This window comes from Dermacentor albipictus, chromosome 5, assembly GCF_038994185.2.
Source record: "Dermacentor albipictus isolate Rhodes 1998 colony chromosome 5, USDA_Dalb.pri_finalv2, whole genome shotgun sequence".
Taxonomy (NCBI): domain Eukaryota; kingdom Metazoa; phylum Arthropoda; class Arachnida; order Ixodida; family Ixodidae; genus Dermacentor; species Dermacentor albipictus.
The window spans coordinates 46,238,347-46,263,446 of record NC_091825.1 but is presented as its reverse complement, the minus strand read 5'-3'; the positions used below and the strand labels follow the sequence as shown (position 1 = coordinate 46,263,446).

General features: G+C 46.1%; 1 protein-coding gene across 2 annotated transcripts in view; it reads right to left on the bottom strand.

Moving 5' to 3' along the window:
• The window catches only part of LOC135900528 (uncharacterized), a 30,289-nt gene extending 17,090 nt beyond the window's left edge, over positions 1-13,199 (bottom strand). Inside the window, exon 1 of one of the 2 annotated variants that reach the window (XR_010563895.2) lies at positions 12,774-13,199. Coding sequence is in view for 1 of the 2 variants with exons in the window: in XM_065430010.2 (XP_065286082.1) it covers positions 4,835-4,844 (10 nt within the window). In the remaining variant the exon portion in view is untranslated. Of the gene's footprint in view, positions 1-4,834; positions 4,911-12,773 lie in introns of those variants that run through there. The other variant, XM_065430010.2, reaches the window with a different exon arrangement.
• Positions 13,200-25,100: the final 11,901 nt, after the last annotated feature.

Genomic DNA, 25,100 nt, shown 5'->3' with positions numbered 1-25,100 from the left:
ATGGTAATACGAATAGCAATACAACAATGCAGCGAGAAACCGTAATCCTGAAGATAGATTTACTAGACACGGGAGGCAGTAATTATGAATTATGAGACTTACATTGCTTCGTCTATATGCCACGTACTCAGATATCGTTTCATTTTGCTATTGCACTCGCTTTCCAAGTTCTCCCAAGAGCATAGCGGCGTGACGACGATTGAATGATGCCGACGCAGGAATGATGGAATGATGCAAGAAGGATATCGATGAAACTACAATGGCGTGTGACGCCGAGGGCGCGACGACAATAAGGTGTCGATTATGAAAGTATGATGATGGAATTACGACAACGTGATGACATGACATTTAAATGATTTTGACTGTATGACGACGACGGTATGACGATGGTATGACGCAATCGAATGAACAGGCAGGAATACTGACGATGGCACTACTGCATGAAGACGATGGTATGGCAATGGACGCACGATTGCGTCTATGTGGCGACGACGCAATAACGACCAAAACATGATAACGGCAGCATAAGCCCGATTGAACGCATGGCTACGACAGAATGAAGAACGAGGAATGACGCCGATAGATTGGCGAAGGCTTCACGGAAGTGGAATGACATTGCGCAAGTGATGATGCCCGTGAAACGACAGCGTGACGGCGACGGCATGACGAGAATCGGATGTAGAAGTTACAATGACAACGCTGGAACGAGAGCGACGGAGTCCCGACAACGGTGTGGAATGATATGGATGAAACTACAAAGGTGTGTAACGAATACGGCATGGTGACAATAACATGTCGATTACGAAATTATGACGGCGGAATTACGACGTCAACGAGACATTAGAACAATGATATGATTACGAGCCGTGACGACGAGGGTATAGCGACAACCGAATGAAAAATCAGGAAGGACAAGGATGGCACTAGTAAGACATGCCGACGACGCGTTTACAATAGCATGACAACGGCGGCATAATCCCGATAGAATGACAACAGTGCGATTACGATAGAATGAAGAACAAGGAATGACGTCAATGGATTGACGAAGCCAGTATGACGATGACGGCTTCAACGCAGTGGGATGGCATTACTGAAGTGACGACGATTATGAAACGACAGCGTGAAGACGATGGCATGACGACGACGGCATGGCGAGCTTCGGATGTAGAACTTGCTATGACAGCAATGAAATAATCACGACTGCATCACAACCGATGTGGGACAACGAATGCCTGATGACGATGGCATAACAATGGCATGAGGACAACGGGATAACGACGAGGGCATGGTGACAATGACGTGATGATGACCGTATTACGAAACCTGTATGACGGCGGTGCCATGAAGACGACGGCGTCGCAAGAGTCGGGTGACGAAGCTGGAGTGACGATGAGGGCATCAACACGACCACATTATGACGACGGTCTGACAATGGAGACATGATAAAGACGACATAATTGAATTATGACAGTGTAATTGCAATACGATGATGAAGAAAGAATGATGTTCATGGAAGGACAAAGGTGGTATGACGATGATGGTGTGATGACAATAGGAGGATGTTTCTGAAGTGATGAGAATGATAAATCGACAGCGCGAAGACGACGGCTGACGACAACTGTGCGGCAATGATGGCGTGATGACGGCATGACGAGATTCGGATGACAAAGCTGGACAGACGACTATGCACAGACCGCTACATCATTACGGCCCCGAACACATGCCTAGTTTGCCAAGCTACTAAGCAACTTCCATCACTTGGTTGGAGTGAAAGGCTTGATGACGAAAGCATAACGACAGTCAGATCACGAAGCTGGAAAGACGGCGATTGAAAGACCGTGACGGAATCACGAACGCGATGTGATCACGAATGCATGGCCACCAGGGCATGATGAGTGTCGGACGGCAAAGCTGGAATGACGACAATGCAAAAAGACTACGACGGCATCTCTACCTTGAGCGCACGTTTATTGGCCTACGCTATTACGCAACTTCGGCCACTAGGCCGGGAGCGAAGGCGCGGCGTCGATGGCGTGGAGAGAGAGATCACGAAGCTGGAATAGCGACAATACAACCAACGACCACGACGGCATCACGACCAGGAGCGCACACCTAGCGACCCAAGTAGGTAGACAACGCGGGCCATTGGGTCTGCGTAAGAGGACAGACAGACAGACAGACAGACAGACAGACAGACAGACAGACAGACAGACAGACAGACAGACAGACAGACAGACAGACAGACAGACAGACAGACAGACAGACAGACAGACAGACAGACAGACAGACAGACAGACAGACAGACAGAAATAGATAGATAGATAGATAGATAGATAGATAGATAGATAGATAGATAGATAGATAGATAGATAGATAGATAGATAGATAGATAGATAGATAGATAGATAGATAGATAGATAGATAGATAGATAGATAGATAGATAGATAGATAGATAGATAGATAGATAGATAGATGCTAAAAACGGCGGAAGTAGACATAGAATGCTACTCGCATTAAAATGCCGAGAAACGTAGTTAATCAATGTGTGAAGCTCAAACAACAGCACAAAACTCGGAAAACGATGAGCATGGGTTATGAAAAATATTCGGATCATGAAAATAGACCGTATAATGACTCTGCACTCTGTTGATGGTTGAGCACTAGTGATGATGACGAGCACTAACATGACAAAATCTTTGTTCCCTGATAGTATTCTGGGGAATACGAAAATAGCAATAACAACAAAAATACGCAGGAAGGTATTACAGGATGACTGTGGACATTAATGCGATTAGCATTCGGGGAATTAGCGAAGCACAATACCACGACAATCGAAACTCGTCATGTATAAAGCGTGTACTACAGATAGGGATCCTATCTCATGCTTCCCCTTCGACTCGTCGTGCCACCTAGCGTCCACGTGTAGTGCGTGTCTGAATATATAATTAGATAAGATTTCTGAATATATATTTAAGTCCACCAAGCACCGGATATATTTCAAATGCATTGTTTTTGTCATCCAAGAAGGACGCATACGTAGTTGTCATACCCTGCGACTTCAACAGGTGCCTAAGAGCTTTATTAAGAAGTGGTACTTAGCCTGAGACCCGCGTGTACGTGAAAGATGTTCATTGAAGAGCAGAACAACACCAGTGGCACACAGTGACTCAAGTCGGCGTGAAAGACTTTAGCCGAGGACAAACAAAGATACCCGAAAACTGTGCGAAGCTACCAAGAAACGCGAACTGCGAAAAAAAATTCCGCAGAACTCATCTCACGATGACTGTTGACGGTAATACGTTTTGCATTGTACCAATGTAGCCACACAACGTATTGGCACCATCGAAACGAAGGAGGCCCTTACAACACACGGCGCCATCTAGCACCGCCACCGCGAAGCGTGGACTCTGAAATTCATGGCGCGCTGGTGCGTGCGAAGGCTAAGAAACGCGTCATATGGCAACCGGGTTCCTCTCTATAGCTTCTTTCTGGACACGCTACGCCATCTAGAGGCGCTGCCGAGAAGTCGGCGCATGGCTCCGCCAACGAGAAGAGTAGTGGTTCTGTGCGAACGCTGAGGGTTGTTCCTTCGCTTGCCGCATACTCAGTGGCACGCACTTAGTGACCGAAGTTGCGCGAGTGGTTAATTGAAGAACGTCACCTACTCGGGGCATTCGTGGCGGAGCACGCTAATGTGTGGGCGTGAAAGACTTCAAGTGTTTTAAGCTTTCTCTATAAGCCTTCCTTTTTTTCATTTACGTTTATTTAAGAAATTATTTAACATATAAACGTTATAACCCACACAAATGGTAGACATGAAGTTGCTCCTTTAATTGCGAGAAATCTAATTAGGATCGCTGAAGTTGATGCCGAGTAAAGAATTTTTGCTGTCATGTGTTTGGGTATATAGGAACTTCCGTAGTAAAGCTTCCTTTCACGGGCCAATATTGCGCAGAGCCAAATGTTTAAATAAAATCAAGCTCGGTGGCACTAGGCACCAGTACTCTTCAAAGGCAATGGCCACAAAATCTCTCTATCCATTCTTCCTTGTTGCTGTTTAATTTTGTTTATGCACGAGCCCTCAGACGGCTAGGGTGAGTTTCCTGACAAGCCGCAGGATAGGAGTCAGATCAATCGTGAGAGATCGATGGTGGCACCATCCGCATTCTACTAAAACACTTAGCCACGCTTCTTTTTGTTATTTTCTTTACTATGAACTGTTTCTGTGTCACGCACGATCAATCTTTACCATGAACTTCCCTATTGCTTCAAAGGGAACTTTCTTGAGTAGCCAGCAATAACCAACACACTGTACAAAGTTTTCAGGCTTAAGCACTCTGGATCTCAGAGCGCATCAACGCTCAAGCGCTCAGAAAGCATCAACAGTGGCTACTATAGCAATCGCTAGAGACTACCTTGCCTACCTTGACTACCTTGACTACCTCTACCTTGACTACCTTGTCAAGACCCACATTGAAATTGAAGCTCTGAGGACCCATATGTGGCATCATGCCAGACCTCCTTGCGGACAGACCACGCACATATTTCAGCCAAACGATAACCAGACACGATGAATCATTGCCAGCTTGTTTCACTCCGGCTGCGAGACCTTAGATGCCTCGGTCAGCCAAATGTCAACCTCACAATACCTGACATCACGAAAAAAAGGTGATCTATCATCACCAGCCCTTAAACAGCTCACGTTACTACTTTTCTACGAGAACTACCGTGACTACGCATATCTACATTGATGGATCTGTCCTGTCAAACAGCTCCGCTGCGGCAATCGTTATACCAGCGAAAGTTAAAACCATCAAATTTAGGACTACTCACGCGACGACATCGATGGCAGCGGAGCTCGCAGCGCTCTTTACCACCCTTCATTACCTCGGGGATCAAGCTCCACACAAGTGGACGATCTGCGATTCAAAGGTGGCATTGCAGTTTTTACTGTCACCTCTACGATACGGACCGCACGAACAGCTAGTATTTAAGATTGCAGAGAGGTTGCGTCATATAAGTGATGCAGGCCATGAAATAACTTTCCAATGGCTTCCAAGTAACTGCAGGATTATCGGCAATGAATGGGCCCATCAAGCTGCCTGTTCAGCCCATACTAAGGACCACCACGTACCAATACCACTTTCAAGTACTGACGCAGCACAGAAGCTCCGCCTGCTTGCTCGCCAGTGCAGCACGTGGCCATAGAATCAACCACATTTCAGTAATTCCCGACTATGCTCCCTGGATCCCACATTAATCCTTCGAGTCCCATCAGAGCTTCGCCGTGGAGACGCCACGCTTTTGTGCCGACTGTGGTTGGGCGTTGTTGTTACGAAATCCTATCCGTTCCGCATAGGAATGGCCTACACTGGAACCTGTAACCACTGCGGCCGTGAAATATGATTGGCCATATTTTGTACAAGTGCCCGCAGTACAGTCCACAGATGGAATCTCTTCGACACGAACTCGACCAGCTGGACGACCAACCACTATCGGAAGAAGGAATTCTACGCCATCGACAGGACCTAGCGTCACAGAAGAAGGCCGTGCAAGCGCTACTGCGCTTCTTGTGATCTACCGGCCTTTGTGAACCTCTCTTATTGGAACGTCAATTGTGTGTGTGTCTCAGTGTGTGCATTTTTCTTTCTTTTTTAACCCTTTCCTCTCGGTCGTCTTTCTTACGCCTATCGCGCAACCCCAGCGTAGGGTAGCAAACCGGAGACTAATATCTGGTTAACCTCCCTGCCTTTCCACTTCATCTCTCTCTCTCTCTTCCTGACCATGTTGCCGGGTGCTTCTTGAAAGACATAACTGGCGCTAAAATGAAACAAAGAAAAAGGAAGATATATTGACGACAACACGGGTGATAGTTCTTGGTTGTAGAACGGACGCCGCATCAGTACAAGCTTGTCCAAGCTCTGCAAAGTATTATTTCTACCAGTTTTGTATCATTTGGAACTGATTCCCTAAACAAATTTACAAAGTCTTCACTGGTATGACGTCCACAAGACAGCCAAGAAGTTCGGCTCGTGTTGTCGTCGATGTGCCATCCTTTTCGTGCGCCTCTCGTTCAAGTGGCAAATATGTGATTGAAGTACTACGATGTTCGCTCGTGGTACGGTGAATAAGAGACCTGATAGAATGCAGTCGAGGGTAAGCCCTGATTTCTGGACCCAGCACCGGTGTCGGAGGGCAACCAGGACGGCGCAACTACGCTGGAGTTGCTTTTCTTGAGATAAGAGAACAGTAGGCTTCATTACGAAGGTTTCGGTATGCTTAGACTCCAATGATAAATTATTGGTAAGTAACTCAGTGTATGTGTACACTCACATTTTGTCCGCACGCGATTTGCGGGTGGTACTGCTTTAATATTACAAAATTATAATGAAAGTGTTACTTTATGACAAGAAGGTTGTGGCGTGTCAACACGGCCAGAGGCGTTAATTAGACGTTTGCCACGAGGCAACCTCCACCCATCCGTCAGCGCCTACCCGGAAGTCAACTCAGCTTTGACACCCACCGACGGCTGACAGTTTCACAAAGGGCACCCACCCCCACCACTACCTGACAGCGTGAACTGAAAAAGGCCAAGAACTGAATGACTAAAAAGCCCAAGGTCCAATGGTACAGAAGCCCGTTACCGACCGTGGATTCCCAGGTTGTTATCCTGCCACATATTCCATACCATCGGGCCTCGGAAGCGGGGTTACTGCGGAGCGTTGCGATAGCAGTGGCGTGGTATCGCAACGGATCCGACGATTACGATTTGCTGCAAGACAGTCTTCAGATTCCCTAGTCGACTCGCCTAGGGATGGCGACGGCATTAAACGCGGAGGCTTCCCGTGCAGAAGGGCCGATGTTTCGTGATGTAAACTCGCACGTTTAACTTGCTCCTGCATGGAGCGAGCTTTCTTAACTGGAGCCGTGTAACTACTGTCAATTAAACCCCTTTTCCTTCACTCCTACAACTGGACGTATTCGGCAATGGGCTTAGTAGATTCCTTGTCACAACGCCACCTCCAGCCTCTACAAGGTATATACAAAATAATGTCATCGCTTGAGGTGAACTATATATTTGTGAATAAAGAAAAAGTTATGCTTCTTTCATAGCCCTCATAAAAGAAAAATTCGGCAGAACATCTCTACTTAAATAGCGAGCGATGCATTTGGTGCTTCTGCCAGATTATCTAGTATGCTACTAAACAAAATACCTTGGTAATATTTTTTCATTACTCTTTCTCATTTGTCCATCACATACAGTATGAAGCTAAATGACGCCGAGTACTATGTGCAGTCATGTACAAAAGGATATGAGCATGTTATCTTAGCTTATGAATCACCTATAAGGCTCTGGGTGAAACCGTACCAACTTATCTCATTAAGGTCTACACAGGGGCTTCGCCCTATAGTCTACATGTATTAAATACTATATTACAAGCAATAATCCATAACATAATATATATACCCAACAGCAACGATGTTAGCCACAATGATCTGATGGAAGAACATGGTATGATCGATATAAAACATTTTTTTTCTTTCCGTAGTAATTACGAAGCATTATATTAATGAAATTTTTAAAACAAGAAATGTAAAAAATGGCACTGCGCAAGACTGAGATATTTGCTCGGCCTAAGGCGTTCGCGAACTATGGTAAAAGAACGAGAACATTTTATATACCATTCTACTTTAATAAAACACCAGTAGTTTCCAGCCTATCGTCATTCCGAAAATAAAGTATTTTTGTATGCCGCACGGTTCTTGCAAACTAATAGGAATAGTCAGAAAAAAACTATGTGAGGGGAGCTTTTCTATCGATGTTTCGCTATTGTACAAAACAGTATATAGTATAGTGTTTTTTGTATCTGTGTTTTCTGAATTTGTTATTCCTCAAAAATATTTTACTACTGCATAAGAGGGAATGGGGTATTGTTCTGTACATATAGCATTTTGCCTCCTTAAGTATGGCATCGCTTACACTACTGCTTGTGCGGCAACAACGTTAAGAAATTAGCCTAGTGGTGGAGGAAAAGGGAAATGAAAGAAGGGGGAGAAGACAGAAATCCCGTGCTTGTATTATGCCAAACTAAGGAAAGTGTAGCAGTACAGTGGTCTGCGGATTTCAGGGTACATGTTAGTGGCACATAAATAATTTTAATTTTTCTGTTGTACCTAGTTTCCCTATTGTTTCCTTTCTTCGTAGGATACAACACTGTGCGATACAGGCTAACGCACCGCCCAGTCCCACTCAAAAGCACCATTACTGTTTGCGGGCTGAGTAAATATTCTATTTGTATATTTTATGTTGTAATCATCATCATCATCATTTTTATTTTCACCACTGGATACAAGGTGAAAAAGGGAGAGCCGGAAATAAAGCCGAAATTTCTTCGGCTTGACAAAGCTCCGGTCTCCCAGACAGGCACGGATAGCGGCTGGTGTAGCAATACAATCAGGCATAAAGTGTGGATATAAGAGTATGTTTAAACACAAATACATAGATATTTTCATGTTATTACACAGAAACTAGTTATAATAGAGTTGTGTCAAATAATTCCCAGTAAACAATTACAATCTGTTATCTTGCATATTATTATTTAACACAGGCTCAGTCGCATATATCGTAAGAATGCAAAAGCAATGTATACATATATATACTTCATATATACATACACACACACATACATATATAAATATAACAAATTTCACAGAAGTGTACAATAAACACAAGTTACCATCCGGAAACGTTCTTTTTTTTATTATTTTGCATACTCGCAAATATGTATGTGCATCTATGTTAAAAAACAAAAAGAAGAAAATCTGCATATAGACTGCTGCTTTCGCGACAGCCGAGAGAGCTAAAACGAGAGAGCTAAACGAGAGAGAGAGCTAAAAACAAGAGAAGTAATAACGAGAGAGCTAAAAATGCAAAAGCTATCTCTTTTGTGCAGATGCACAGAAAATGCTATATCTTTTTTTTCTATGCACCCCTCTGGAACCCTTAATAAAGAGTTTTAGTATAGCGTAAAATGCTTGCGTTAGCGTTAGCGTGTTCCTCACGCTAAACCTTTGCGGGACGCTATTTGAGAGAGTTTTAGTATAGCGTAAAACAACGATGCGACGCAAAGTGCAAAAGGTCTACCATGCGATCTACGTGCGAGTTGTCAACGCTGCAAAGCTTTTTCACTCGGCCTCTAATTAGGAGCAGTCAAAGCAGCCTTTTCAGGCAGTAGACAGTTTTAGAATATAGTTTATCACCTTACGTCCGCCCCTTCAAGACATTTAGTTTAACGTACCATAACGCAAAGTGCTGGTCCAGCCAGTCTAGAATGTGGAGCAACTTACGGAGCAGGAAAAATGTAATTTTGTAGCAGTTTAGGTGTAGCTACACGAGCAGTTTGGAGCAGTTTTGGAGCACAAGAATTTGTCCTTTTGGAGCGTTTGGAGTAGTACAACAGTAATCCGTATCCATTTGGCAAAGCTTGTTATTACTGTGCAATCAGTGACTGAAGACCGGCGCAAGACGCTAGGCTGACGGCAGCATAAAATTACAAATGTTCCAGAATGATTTATTCCGTTAGGCATGTACAAGACAAAAAGTGATGGCAAATATCTTATGTGCATTCCAAATGACCAATGTGCTATGATTTACTTTACCACATTAGACAAAATGTGTATTCGTACGCCTAAAAACAATGCTAGAAGCTCGACAACACTATGCGTCTATGAAGAGTGCCAAGGTGAGTACCTCTGTACGGTATGTCGCTCGCTCGCTTTCGCTGTGAGGCAGACTGTTGCCTCCCGTGTGTCGTGTGGCCTCGCGAATAGGTACCAGTCGATTCGGCGTAACACCGTAATTTTTTTTCACCTATACCCGACTGACCATTCGAAGCACTACCGGCTAAACCTAACTAGGCCAAGGCAGTGCGCCATGGAGAAAATTGTCTGTTAGCCGATTTGACCGGCAAGCTTTCCACAAGCCATCACGGAAAGCTTGCCGCTAATATGTTCGTATGAGTGGCTAACCGGTAATCGGTTCCGAGATCATGCACACGTGTTTTTGACAACTGTCGAAGCTGGCAGATGCTGCAATCGCGCATAGTTTGCAGATTGACAGAACGTTTAGAAATGCATGTGCAAACACATGAATCCACGTGCATGTACACGTATACGATACGATCTCGGTGCCTTCCAGTGGCTAATCGGCCCAATATCTTCGCACATAGGCGCGGCTTTCATCCCTGTTACCTTTGTCGGCGTCGGGTATAAGAATTGCTTCGATTAGAGTTTACCCGGACGACCCATGTACCAAGACAGGCATGCCTCATAATCAGATTGTGGTTCAGCCACGTAACTGTTTCCGTCCCGGACGTTTCTGTCCCGAAACCATCTGAGTGCCCCGGTTAAGCTACGTGCAATGCATCAGCCTCAGCCGAATATTTCATTCAATATGCAAAAACAAAGTAATAGATAATCGAGTCGCGAACTGAATTACTTGAATGTTAAATTTATTCGTATAGTTGATTCGTAACGTCCGATTTTCGTACTCCCTAGGGGCCGCGAAAAGGTCCGAGAAAACGAATCTATGCCTTTTACTACCCTCAAGGGCTGAAATCACCACAGACACGTTCGAAATAGTTCTGAAGGGCTGTCAGTACACTTATTAGGCTTATCGGTGCTCGCACTGTGGCAGGACAGCGAGTGCACGGATGTCTAGTTAAAGAATACATATTGTGTCCCGTGATAATGGCCCCTTCCACTTTTGGTATGCTTCACCGCAATAATGCTTCGCGTACGCTTCACCGCAACAATACTGCATTAAGCAGAAGCTGACTTTCAGAAACCGGCATTGTTTAAACGCGTCGTGCTTTCAGAGCTTCGAAGCCATTGGGGAGGATTACAAAGACGGAGTCGGCGCGATTGATAACGGCGATGAACTGCTTTGAAAAACACGGCCCCGAACAGCAAGAAGCTTGGTTGCGAACGTTGAAGCAGCTATAGGCCTAGCTACGGTGGCCTAGCGCAGCGTTGCCGCGGCAGTGGGTGGCGGCCATTGGATTTGCGTGCGAGAGGGCCTGTTCTAAACAGCGAGATAATAAAAATGGCGGCGGAGGTGACTTCAATTAACACCGTTTCGGATCTACGCTCATGGAAAAAGGTCCGGAAAATGGGACGGCGAAGAGTTTTTGGATCAGGAATTTCAGACATTCTTACACATTGACTATGGGGGTATACCGTGGCACTGCCGCGAATGCGTCCGATTATTGGGCATGTCCGAAAATACGGGCGTCCAGAAAATCGGTTGTTGGCTGTAGTTGCAAACCCTACTGAAAACATTGTATTGCCGTAAAAACACGAAAATACTGCACTTCTGCGCGCGTGGGCGCAGCCGAATTGTAGCAGAAGGGCGCAAGTGGCGCAGTGGGACCACCACTGGCAAACGTAAAGAAGACGTACAACGACAGGGCGCCGGCTGATACCTCGTGACAAACATATCCAAACCAAGACAATCCACTAGCAACCATTCTGTTGTTGCTATGCGGAAGCGTCTCATCAGGCCTAGGGGCGCCAGAATCGCATAACGATCCCAAAAATTGGACGCGCTATGCGCTCATAACGAGCGTTTCAGGTGAGTTAAGACGAAGCGAAAGCTCATTTCAATAGCTGCTTGCGATAAACGAGAGCGAAAGCTTAGCCATCACGAGAATTAACAGGGAAGCGGGAGCCATGGGCACCGCCATGTTCGACTAGGCTATTTCTTAGCATGGGTGCTTTGCGAGCGTTAGTGTCTCCCGCTTAATGCCGAAAATTACACGCGGCCGCAAAACGCACTCTCGTTTAGCGTACTGCGCATGCGCCCTGGAGCGCGCGCAATGAATTGCGCGAGCTACACGCTAGCTCGCGCTATACTAACGCTCTCTAATATCCCCCTGGGAGCACGTATTAGCCGATTTTCTTGCGCATCTCCCATGAATAATTACTGTGTTTGGATCCGTTGAATAGGACACGCGAGTGGAGCAAGCGGTCAGCTTTCGCAACATATTGAACTGCGCAAGCAAACAACACACCATACATAAAAAACACCCAGTGACAAGACAAGCCATGCATCTGCTTGTGTCGTGCGCGTCTAGAGGCTTTAGGAGAACGCCACTTCGCGTTTCGTGATTCTTGACAAAAGACAGTGCTATATGTTATAGCGAATGACCTGAACCATAATATGCCATCTGTCTGCGAAATTTGAACAGACGCAATGGTAAGCGCAATATATCTTCCTAAGAAAAAAAAATTACGGAAAAAACAAACACGTCAGACTATACGAATGCGTGAAATGTAGGCTTATGCCTGTGATATAGAAGAACAGAGCCCACAGTAACGCGGACGCATGAAGACATAACCCACCGTGGGGACAAAACGCTGGCGCTGCGGTGCTAAACCGGTGGTCGGCCGTTTGATCCCCGGACGCGGCGACCGAATGCTAAAATGCCCGCATACCATACAATGCATTGGGTTTACGTGACGAAGCGGTCCAAAAAATAAAAAAGAAGTCCGTAGTCCATATACCCTAAATGGTGCCTCGTAATCACGCTGTAGTTACTCTACGGTTGTAAAACCGGAAAATTTAGTTAACACATAAAGACGCGGAACGAGACACAATGCTAGGTGCATGCTTTTGTGTCTTTACGTGCCCCTCTTTACGTTCGCCGTTCCTCTATAGTCTATGCCGCCACGAACTACCAGCGAGCCCATATCGGCACACTGGTTGGCTTACCTTTGCGTCAGGGTCTTCGAAAGCCGAGAAATAAGCCGGGGGAAAAAAAAACGTAGCGCCGTGCGAGTTTTGATGCGCCGTTCCTTCGCCGAGACGCGGGCGTTCTTTCGGCACGAGGTGAACAACGACGACGGGCCGCTGGCTTCCCGCAGCGCAGTCGGTCAGGATTTTTTTCGTCCGTGCAGTCTCCCCCGTCGGCGTCCGGCTTTCCTCATTTGCGGCCTTCGCCGGGCGTCAGATAAGCAATTTTACTCGACCGGAACGACAATGGCACTCGGCGACGAGGAAGACACGGCCGGTTGATCACGCTTCTCCCGCTGCTGCTCTCTCGTTCGAGAAGTGCTTCGCTCTTCGCCGAAAGCGGCGACCTCGAAAGACGCAGTGACTCGCAGCGGCGTCCACATCCTTTAGCCGCGTCGGAGTTTTTGATCGCGGGCACGCGTCGCGGCAAAACACCGCAGCGCGATAGGCCGTTGTTTGCACTTACGAAACTGGGAACAGAGCAAAATGTGGCACGCGCGAAACGCTAATCAGGGTTGAACAGAAGGGGGATGGCGGGCAAGGAACGGCGCTCCAGTGCGCCCCACATCAGTCAGTCAGTCAAGAACTTTATTGAAGTCCTGAGGAGTTTCAATCCGTTGGAGATTCCACACGGGGAACTCCTCCGGCAGAAACCGCAGGCGACGCCCAAGTCGTCACGCGCCCCACATCGAAAAGTCTTTTTTTTTTCGCATTTCGTAGTTTGTAGTCTTTCATGTATTTTCTTTTAAATAGCGTGCTCGTACGTCATGTTGTGTACTATCCCTGCCTCCTGGAGTTGCACGGTTAGACATAGGCGTTCAGCAATGCTTATTGAATATTTATCTCTCCCTTTCTGTTCATAAACGTATTATAAAGCGTGCGCAAGCATTTATACAATGCGCCTAAATGAACACTTACCTTTTAGCAAAAACATCCTTGTGTGAATATACTTGCCACTGAGTTGCAGCATTCACGCGTGCTTTTTCATTAACGTTTTTGGCATAATCGTGCACTAGTTGTCACACTGTAAATTCATTATAGATTAGGAGAGTTTCCGTTTTAGAGCAATGCTGGGACCTTGAAATTGCGTCATGGGAGGGGAGGCACCGGATAAACTTTAGTCAACCGAAATTCGAAGGACGACGGCGTCCTGGATTGAGGGCGCCGCCCACGTGGGGACGACCATCGTTGTCTGTTCTTTAAATAAACTTTATTTCTCTGTCTCTCTCTCTCTCTCTCTCTCGCAAAATTCATTACCGCACACCCAAAGCGGGGTACAGGAGCGTTTTATGCATTCCGCCCCCATCAGAACGCGGCATACGAGGCTGGGAATCGAGCCCGCAACCTCGCGCACTACAGTGGAGTGCTGCTGAGACCAACGCTTTTCTGGGGTGGTCCTTCTACCATCTGAGTTAACCGGCAGGCTGTCAAGTCGCAGAGCGGGACCGACTGGAAGCACAAAAAAAGAACTGCATATGACACATCTCAGGGCCACGGTTGATGTAACAATCCTGCTTCACCCGCCGTGGTTGCTCAGTGGCTATGGTGTTGGGCTGCTGAGCATGAAGTCGCGGGATCGAGTCCCGGCCACGGCGGCCGCATTTCGATTGATGGGAAATGCGAAAACACCCCTGTACTTATATTTAGGTGGACGTTAATGAACTCCAGGTGGGCTAAATTTCCGGAGTCCTCCACTACGTCGCGCCTCATAATCATAAAGTGGTTTTGGCACGTAAAACCCCATAATTAAAGAAAAAGCAATGCTGCTCCAATGTTATTCATCTTGTCGCTTCAACTCCTTACCTCACGTCGAAGGCACGAGGTAAGGAGTTGAGTCTTTGTTGGGCGAACTCAAAGAACAACAGCGGTCGTCGGTCGTCGAAACCTGATCTGAGGGCCAAGTGCGTCATTTATTTATGCGTGACTCACCGAACGTTCATTGTTTTGATGCACGATGGCGGGTCTTGCGCCAAGCGATAAGACTGTAGCAGTCGTAAGCCGATGAAATTGGGTCATCAGAAAAAGACAATGCGCGTGTGTCATTAAGTGGCCCGTATTGTTGATGTCTCCTAATTGGGGGCCAGTGCCCCCAACTTTGTTTGTTCAAGTACACGCAAACTACGGCAATGGCCCAGCTAGGCACTTGCTCAATGAGAGTGACTGGCGTCAAAGAAAAAAATTCATACCCTAATATATCAGTCTACTCCCGAAACTTCTAAAAAAAGAAAAAAAGAAGGAATCCAAAAGCTTCAGGAGAAGGCGAGTTCTGTCATTTATAGGAGAACGTGTGAACGTCTAACGGTAACTTATGCAGTCATTAGCCTGCACAAATAGAGGTTTGATTTCAAATGCAAAAAACGTTCTTGACGTTCATTGCATGGTTAGTCTAGTCTTTGCATGTCCTTGCAGTGTAGTGTAGTCCGATTGCATGTCTTTAGGAACATGCAATCGTATCTTGCATTGAGCTAATGCTTACTCTTAAAGGAAAAGAATCATCTCTACATTGGAGCCGCTTATCGATGCTCTTTACATACTGCGAATACCGTTCTTGTCGCTTGTGATGTTCCCGCAGGACAAACCCACACGCAAGCTTCTTCGTTGAGCGTTTTTGTGAAATTTCGATTGAATTCGTGAGCCTAGTCAAGCTCCAGAAGTTGGATGACATTTCTGAGTGACATTTTTTGGACTTTGTTAATAACTATCCGAATGCTGAACTTCGCCTCCGTTCGTTGTGCATCGCTGTTATATTTCACTATGATTACTCATCATCGTTCTATGTAAGCGTACCGTTTTCCTCTTCCCCTGTGCAGACTAGCAGACTCGAGTACGCTATAGTTCAGGCCTACCTGTCTGCCTTCCTTCAAATCAATTTTCTTTCTCTTAAAACAATCAGACTCGAGAAAGCAGCTAATATTTGGCACAGAATATTCCGAGTGGCTACTGCAAATTGCAACTGTATATCATAGTAAAAGGCCTGCGGTGTCTACGACAGGAGTTATCAGCAAGATAGTGTACCGTGTGGAAAAACACCGACAAAAGAGATTATTTACGGTGCATTTGCACTGTAGTTACACAGTATTTATACACACTCGCTCGCGCCAAGAGCCAAGATGCTTCATCGACTCCCCGCCGTGGTTCGTCTCTTCAGCGTCTGTCGATGGTATCCAGCCTCCAGGGGAAGAAACCTGGAGGCTTACGAAAAGGGTTCTACTTAAATTGAGGACGACGCAACGAGCTATGGAAAGAAGAATGATAGGTGTAACGTTAAGGGATAAGAAAAGAGCAGATTGGGTGAGGGAACAAACGCGAGTTAATGACATCTTAGTTGAAATCAAGAAAAAGAAATGGGCATGGGCAGGACATGTAATGAGGAGGGAAGATAACCGATGGTCATTAAGGGTTACGGACTGGATTCCAAGGGACGGGAAGCGTAGCAGGGAACGGCAGAAAGTTAGGTGGGCGGATGAGATTAAGAAGTTTGCAGGGACGGCATGGCCACAATTAGTACATGACCGGGGTTGTTGGAGAAACATGGGAGAGGCCTTTGCCCTGCAGTGGGCGTAACCAGGCTGATGATGATGATGATGGTAACCTAACAATATCATTTTGCATTTCTCTTTATGTTTGTCTAAAAAGTATGAAAACGACACGTGAATCTAGTGCGATCGCACAGCGGCTGCCCGGTGATCTGCTGCTTAGCGTGACATCGCGAGTTCGACTCCCCGCTGCTCCGGTCACCTCCTAACGAGGAGAAAATATAAAAAGAAAGAAAAAGGGATACCGTGCTTCGAACTCAGGTTGTAGAGCCCGAATTAGTTGAAACCGGAGTGGTCCAAATCACACCCATGAAGAAGCGCACCTCAGAAACAATATTTCAGAAGCAATGCGTAATTTCTATGGCACGTACTTAACTTTACATACCAGTGTGATAGAAAGCGACTGATCGCCTGGGATGCAATTTTTTTTTATTTCGGCGAACAAATAAGAGTCCCACTCCTAAACAACCACTTGACGGGCGCTCGTTTTAAACAGCCGCGAGTGTATTACTAACATGCTTGCCATTCGACGTGCCACATTGGAAATTGCAATGACTGTGCTGACGCTTCTAAAATGACAGCAAGGTTGCGTCATATCATAAGAAGCTAACAAACACTGACACCAAGGACAACATAGGGGAAATTACTTGTGCTTAATAAATGAAATAAAGAAAATACAAATTACTGGAAATGAAAGTGGATGAAAAAACAACTTGCCGCAGGGGGGGGGGGGGGGGGTGATCTCACAACCTTCGCATTTCGCGTGTGATGTTCTACCAATTGAGCTACCGTGGCGCCGTTTCCCCATCCACTTTCTTGGGTGTTTATGTTGCCTAGTAGAACCCTAGGAGTGTTAGCCAGCGCCACGACTTATAGGACTTGGCGGCGATTGTAAAACATCCTTTCTGCCGCAGACGTCACGACAATGTTATCTTTTCGGTGAAGGAAACCGGTCAATAAACCCACACATGCTACCTGAAGGCAGCAGTGTTGCCGGCTTCGGGACACTGGTTATGTAATAAACTAGAAGATGGGGTTAACCGAGTCGCCCGATTTTTATTATTCATATCATATAATGCCAAAAAACACTGACACCAAGGACAACATAGGGAAATGCGATGGTTATGGGATCGTTCCCCAGCTGCGGAAAGTTGTCTTTTCATCCACTTTCATTTCCATTGATTTATCGTTTCTTTATTTCGTTTATTAAGCGCAAGTAATTTCCCCTATGTTGTCCTTCGTGTCAGTGTTTGTTGGCTACTTATGATATGACTAATAAAATCGGGCCCCTCGGTTAACCCCCGTTCTTCTTGTTTATTAGCAAGGTTGTGTGTATCTGAGGTTTGCACTTTAGGTAGTTCATTGGCAAGCTACCCAGTATGATTCAGGTACAATTGCTGGCAATACGTGAATGAAACTTTCACGAGCATGTGGCCAACCGCAACCGAAAACTGCTTTTTCAGTGGGATTTGTCATTACAGAGTGACAATAAATACTTGCAAGGTTCCCGCTCTGGAACTCGCTCGAGGAACTCGTGGAGGCGCAAAGAGTGTCCCCACTCGAGCGCCTTTCCAAGACCCACCTGGGCACAAACGTGCTGGAAAAGCTCGGCATCACGTACCACACGCAGCACGGCATCAAAGTAGAAATTTCAAGAACCATGTGCGAGCAATTATACGTACCCCCATTGCCTCGCAACATGCACCCCCAACACCAAACGGGGAGACGTAAAGCCAGGGCACAACACATGAACCAAAGTTACTCCAACAACAAGGAGGCGGTCTTCAGCGACGTAGCCCGTTATCGAGACAGGAAGAGTTTCGTGGAGGCAGTTACTAGCCGCCGAAGCATCGAGCTCATGAGTGTCACCGCGAAGACGGCACATGCCGAAGCGGCAGAGGAAGCAGCCATAGCATCGGCCTTCACACAAACCAAAGCTACATACGTGATCTGCGATTCGCAAACGGCAATTCGCAATTTTGAAAATCGGCGCATCTAGCAAGAGGCGTATCACATACTCTAGCGACATCCCATACACCAGGGAGAGGCCGACTTCAATATCCGAAGGCATTTGCTATGGATCCTGGCACACACTGGATTGAGTACCCCCAACGAAGCGGCTCACCGCGTTGCTCGAGGCCTCACTCACCGAGCATCATCGGAGGAAGAGCCCCCGCGGGGTACTTCAAACGTCTGGGCGTGGGAAGATCATATGACCAGGTTCCACGACATCGCGACACACTACCAGTTACAAAGACGCGTATACCCATTACCGCACGCTAGGACAGGACGCAAGCCATACACTTCACATAATTACAAACAGATTCTTACAGAAACCCCAGACTCATGCGCGCCATGCATTCAGATATGTACACTACAAACAGATGCAGATCGTGTGGCGAGGTTGCCCCACTTAATCACATGTTATGGGAATGTCAGCACTTGACAAACAAGTCGGGCAGTGCCGACCCCTCCGTCTCTTCCCCCGCCAGCCTCCGCTCGAGCTGAAAGACCGCACTGCTCAGCTCGAATCTGACAGCACAACTCTGGGCCGTCCAGCGAGCCGAGGAAGCCGCTTCGAGACAAGGTCTCGGAACCGCGTCCGCGGTGGGCGCCCAGACTACGGTGTTAGCAGTATTTTAGGATGACGAACGGCGCCTCCGGGAAGGGGTAACTTCGGTCCGCGTCTTGTGCAGAAGGCCCGAGATAACGCCACAGTACTCGTGGCCGATGCGAGGTGTCATGTGTGGTCGCTTCAGGGCCGTGAACACCCCTCGAAACAAATAAAAGAACTCAGCCTACACGCTATGACGAGCGCAATAAGGTAAAAACGGTGAACAAATACAAGATTTTGGTGATACAACCATAGATATCTGTTCAATATGTCAATTCACCACCTCGAATGTTCGCGATAGGGGGATGTCTTCGCGTTCGGACATGTGAAATCGTGCATTTAGGAATATGACAGTGAAGAAGTCGCGTTCAAATATGACAGAAGTCAGTTTTTTTTGTCGAAGTAATGTTTACCTAGTTAGACTAAAAAAACGTATTAGCCGCGGTATTACAGCAGGAAAACGTACTGTCAACTGCTGTCTCGGACATTCGAAGCAATTAGCGGTCGCTTATTACGCATAAGACGTGTGTGATAAATACAACCTTTGTAAACGCTAGCTTGTTGCACTTAAAACAGTGCATTTTAGCGAAGTGAGTGGTATGAAAACACACGTGAAAGATATGAGTAGTATTGAAAACACACGTGAAAACCAAAAAACCATGACTTAAACTTTGAGGCAGCAAGATCACTGGACTGGTTTCGAAAGCTTGCGCAACTTTTGAGATTTGTTGCTCTCAATCATTTTGAGTAGCTTGCAATATTGCCGCATCCGCACTCCTACATAGTAGTGAAGAACTTGTACCATGATGTCTACTTTATGTTCCTGACATGGAAATGACTGGTTCTAATTATCTAACACAAAGTCAATAGTTAAGTCATACGCTTGCTTATCGCCAGTGTGCTTCTGAAATTTTCTTTCAGTTTCTTTCAAAAGATGAAATAGGGCAGCATTTGGGTGCGTCAGTCCTCCTCTTGTTTTCAAAAGTACAAGAGCTGCTTCAGCTCTTGACAGATCACCTGTTGCAGTCAATCCAAGGTTGCACAGTGAACAATCTGTGTTCTTTAGGACTTTCCTGCTCAGAAACCCATATAGATAGTAAATTATGCAGTCGGTGATGCTGTCTGATGCAGGTACAGAGTCAAATACATCATCCCACTCAATGCCATCTTGCACGAATTCGTCAAGCCTACTCTTCAGCTCATCCAGCAGTGATTGACTGAGCGCATCCTCCTCAAAAGCTGACGTCAAATCAGACAAGCTAAGGAGACGTGGCTCTTCACTGGGCAGTAACTGGCAATTTCCGTACTTGGGTGGCTTTACGAGACTGTAAATGGATAGCATGCTGTATAATTGCAAAAACGTCGGCAAGCAGTGATGTTCATTTTGGCCCCCAGATTGGCGTATGACACCAAAAGCTTTTCCAGAACGTCTTGGTTAAAATTTGTAGTTAATACATATTTGAAATCACATTTCTTTAACAAGTAGTTTGAGAGCTGAATTGTCGACGGAATAGTCACTCGCAAGCCCTCAGCTGTAGTTCGTGAGAGAAAACTTTGAGGGAGAATTCATCCTGCCTTGACCTGTTCCTCCCAATCATTAAGCCACTGTGGAGAGGATTCCAGCACTTCAAAATCCTTTCCGCCTAATCTAAAACCTTCCTTAGGGTGTCTGCGATTCATGGCAACAAAAAGGTTGTCAATTCGCACTGTGAAATCGACGGTGCCTTTGACATTTTCAAGGCCCGGTGTACCTTTGTTAGAACAGAGCTTTAAACCTTTCGTAACACTAATACTAATTTCACGGCTTGCTCACACGAATAGCACAGCTTGTCGTCGCACAAAAAGAATGAAAACAAGGGCGCAACGTGGCACCAACTGCTTCGACTAGACGGGGACCGCTCGTCCACAAATGCGCAACAGGAGCCGGCTCGCCCGATTTGTCGGCCCCGCGACCGCTCCTGCCCTCTGGTGGCGTGATGGAGCGGAGGTACCGAAGTTCAACGCACCGAGTGCATGGCGGCGGCGCTCCGTCGTTCCACCAGCACTTCTAACACCGTGGCCCAGACCCACTAAAAGGACGCCAGACTCAAATTTATTGATTTGGAAATAAAGTTTACGCTCTCTCCTGCTCTGGACCGGTTTGAAATAAACCTTTCTTTTTCATTTTCAGTTTCCGGTTTGATACCCTGTCTGGCAGCATAACGACACAGTATTTTGTTTGTTATCTCCTCTGTTAACGAAAAACTCTCAAACAATTTTCGAGGTAGAACGTTCCCCTAGACGGCGCTTCACAATGCCTAATATAACCTGATTATATTAAGCAGGCGCGGTGAATATACTTGTCACAGTGCCTTTTCAAAAGGGATACCAATAAATCCTCATCATCATCATATAAACGACATTTCCGATGAGGCCTAGTGAGGGGCGCCTTAAGAACGAAGTTGCACAAAATCTATTCGTCAAAAATTACTGATGGTATTTTGCGTGCCCGAACCACGATATAATTTATGAGACGACGTAGTTGAGGGTTCCGGATTAATTGTGGCCACATTTGACCAAAAATCTTGACCATTCTTTATTGTGCACTAAATGCACGGTGTGCGAGCATTTTCGCATTCCACCCCAATCGGAATGCGGCCGTGCGGCTGGAGATGAATCCGCGACCTCGAGCTCCATAGCACAATGCCGTAGCCACAAGACTATCACGGTAGGCTAAAGTAAGTTAGTGTCGCTCACTAAAAGGTAACCATTGTTTGGTCACTGTCCTTGTAAAACAGATAAAGTAACATGTATAATACCCACCCTGGCCTATGCTGAGCCTCGGAATAAAGAAGGCTGTGCTTGTGTTTGAGGAAGTGCATTTTTGAAACATGTACATTACCCCAAAGTTGAAATGCTACTTCTAAATTATGAGTTCGTAACATACTCTGATGTTTCAAATGCATGTTTTTTTTAAGCTTTAACATAGTGCGACAACTTGCAAGACGGCAGAGGGCCTTAGAAAATCATTAAACAAGACAGCAGCATTCTCTGTTGGCTTACCCGAATGGCTTGCAGACATTACCAAAACAAATACAATGAAAGGAAGAAACACAAATAAGGAAGGTGAGTTGTGCTTAACTGTCATCGTGAAATTACATTTAGCCGTTCCTATTATGAGAATAACTGTTGTGTACTGTGGACCCAACTCACATTTTTATTGAATGCCGTCAACAGTGAAAGCTCTATTTCTACTACTACAGCGTTGGTTAATCCTAGCGAACTACTGTGCTTTGGAGAATTATTTTTTTTATTTTCTATCTTCTCGTAGTACTAGCATTTTTACTTTTCATACGTGCAAGTACCGCCCCGGTTACCTAAGACCAACCTTCATGCACGCTGCGTTCCTCCACGCGTGACAATTTATTTATTACCGAAACAACAACTCCACAAAGAGAAAGAATGGCTGCCTCACCCGGCAACGTTGATATTCACGAAAATACAAGCCACGTGTGCCGCAATATACGTTGCATAATCAGCGAAATAACATTAAGAACACAGAACATGTAATCCTGCCCAAACTTTTAGTGCTGGTAAGACAAGGAAACCACTAAAAACGGCAGAGTAAAGCTGCCTGATCAGACGGCTGTTGCATGAAGACCGCAAAGCAGACATAGTAATCATTTTAAATTATCAAATGCGTTGGTCTTTTTTACCTCACAGTGATCATAAAGCTTAAACACTTCCACTCTTTCAACTCGTCGACCTCAAGCTGCTCAAACCTTCGCACGCCGAAGCGTCCTAAAATTGCGAAATGTAAAAAACAAATCAATTAAGCACGCAAGTAAACAAACCAATCAACAAACAATAAATAAACACCCGGAAAGTCTTACTACAGAGCTACAACTAACCGTGTCGGCTGTCGCACCTTCGGCTCAGAAAAGTACGAACCACAACCACATTCTTCTTAAGTGAAAATAGCAGGACTACAATTAGGTAAACATTTTTTCTCAAGCATGTATAGCAATAGAACTCTGTGTCATCACCTCTCTTTATTATTTCTTTAAGAAATCGTACGTCCAATGCAGCTGCATGCGCTGCTGCCAGCTGTGTTTAAACATGTCTGGATCATGGCACCTGAATAAGTTCTTTTAAACCTTGATTTACTAAACACTGCTTTGCATGATCATGTTGGCCTACACAATTGCGCACGTTACACAAAAAAAGGCGCTAGAAGAATTTGAAAGGGGTCTCGATTTTAAACATCATATCGGAGCCTCCGAGATCGGACCGCGTGTATTGGAATGACCGTGCACCCCCGGTTATCGGAGGCCGTGATCTTATTGCCACGGGGCTGAGAGTAGCCAAATGAGATAGGGAATTGTATTTACAAAATATATAAAGAGACAGACGACTGCAGGCAAGATGGAAGAGCAACAACGCGAGCGCTACTCTGATCGTCGTCTTCAACGTCTTCCTGGGAGGAGGAGGAAAAGCTTTATTTGCTATAATTGATTAGAAATTAGGGGTCGCAGATGTGGTCGGTCGTCTTCACGGTCTTCTTCCCCATCTGCGCAGGGTCGACGCCCCTATTTCAGGGCACCACTGAGGGTGGCTACTCAGTGCCTTACTAGTCCTTGCTGGACTTTCGGGTCACTGCTGGAGAGCACCCTCTTCCACTGCTCCACACTCGGGTTTTTTATTTGAAGGAATTGTTGCTTGTGAACGCATCCCCGTGTAATGTGATATAAGGTGGGCTCGGCGCCGCACCAGGGGCAAATGTCTCTATACTGGGTGGGAAACATCTTGCTTAGTGTGTTTAGATTTGGGTATGTTTCTGTTTGCAGCCTCCTTCAAGAGGTTGCTTCATGCTGATTTAGGCTGTTGTGGAGTGAAGAGTATTTGATTCGTATCCCATTATAGTAATTCAGAATGTCTGACTAGCTTGGGTTGACTGGCATGGGTTCCTCAGGGTCGGTGCTTGAGGCCGTTCGGTTTGTCTGCTCTCGAGCTGCCTTGTCTGCCCTTAGGTTCCCTTCTATTCCAGCGTGTTCGGGTGCCCAGAAAATTGTATGCCTGACTTTGTTGTTAGCCCTGCAGGAGCGGAGCCTTCTTCCATGCTTGGCAGGATGCGTGCTTCAGTGCGCGGCAATAGCGCGTGACAGTATGAAGCCAAAGAATGCAGTCGCGCTTGAACATTGCAATTTTCTTGGTAACTTCCTTGAAGAAAAGAAGAAAAGGCAGCGTTTCCGTAATGAACCACCTTTGAAAAGACACTAGGGTATAACCTTTTATCATAAAAAAATTCATGGAAATCGGCAAGCTGGTTGTTGATAAACAATAAATATCTGCTGCCACCAGCATTCAGTAAATCGCCGTTTTTCTCATGTTTTCTGGTGAATTATTTCCATACGACGTTGCCGTGGAAACACCGTTTTCAAAAGGGTATATGTGCATGTTACCTGGAAAGGTACTTTTAGAAATTATGAAGTACAAATCATAGTGAATACGCCTATGCCATGTTAAATTAAAAATTAAACGCTGGGATTTAACGCGCCACAACCACAACCTGATAATGAGGCACGCCGTAGCGGGATGGCGGGGGGGGGGAGGAGGGGGGGACTCTGGACTAACTTTAACCGCCTAGAGTTCTTTAACGCGGCCCTAATGCACGGGACACAGGCGTGTTTTGGATATCGCCCCCACCAAATGCGGCCGCCGAGGCCTGGATTTGATCCCGCTACCTGGCGCATAGCAGCGCCACGCCGTAGCCGCTAAGCCACCGCGGCGGGTTGCCCCGCTTTATCAAGTGCTCTCATATATCAACGGTCGAAACCTAGACCTTGAAATCATAAAGCGTAGTTCAGACTGGACATTTCACTGCCATTGCTTATTCTAGCGCTTCCTATAACAAGCTGGCACAAGTCTAAGGAAGTAGTGTATTAGGCAACATCATTACTTGGGAGGGCGAAGGGCTACCAAGTGACGGTAGTAGTAACTGGTTGTTTATTTAAAGCAATAAATACACAACGAAATCTACGAAAAGCGAGGAAATTACTGCTGCCCGCAATGATTATCAAGCGCAATCTGCTGACACGTGAACAGCAGCCAGCAGTGGAAGGGGGCAGGGGCTTAGTAGAACAGGGAGGGCGTATAGCAGAGAGGAGAGAGTAAAGA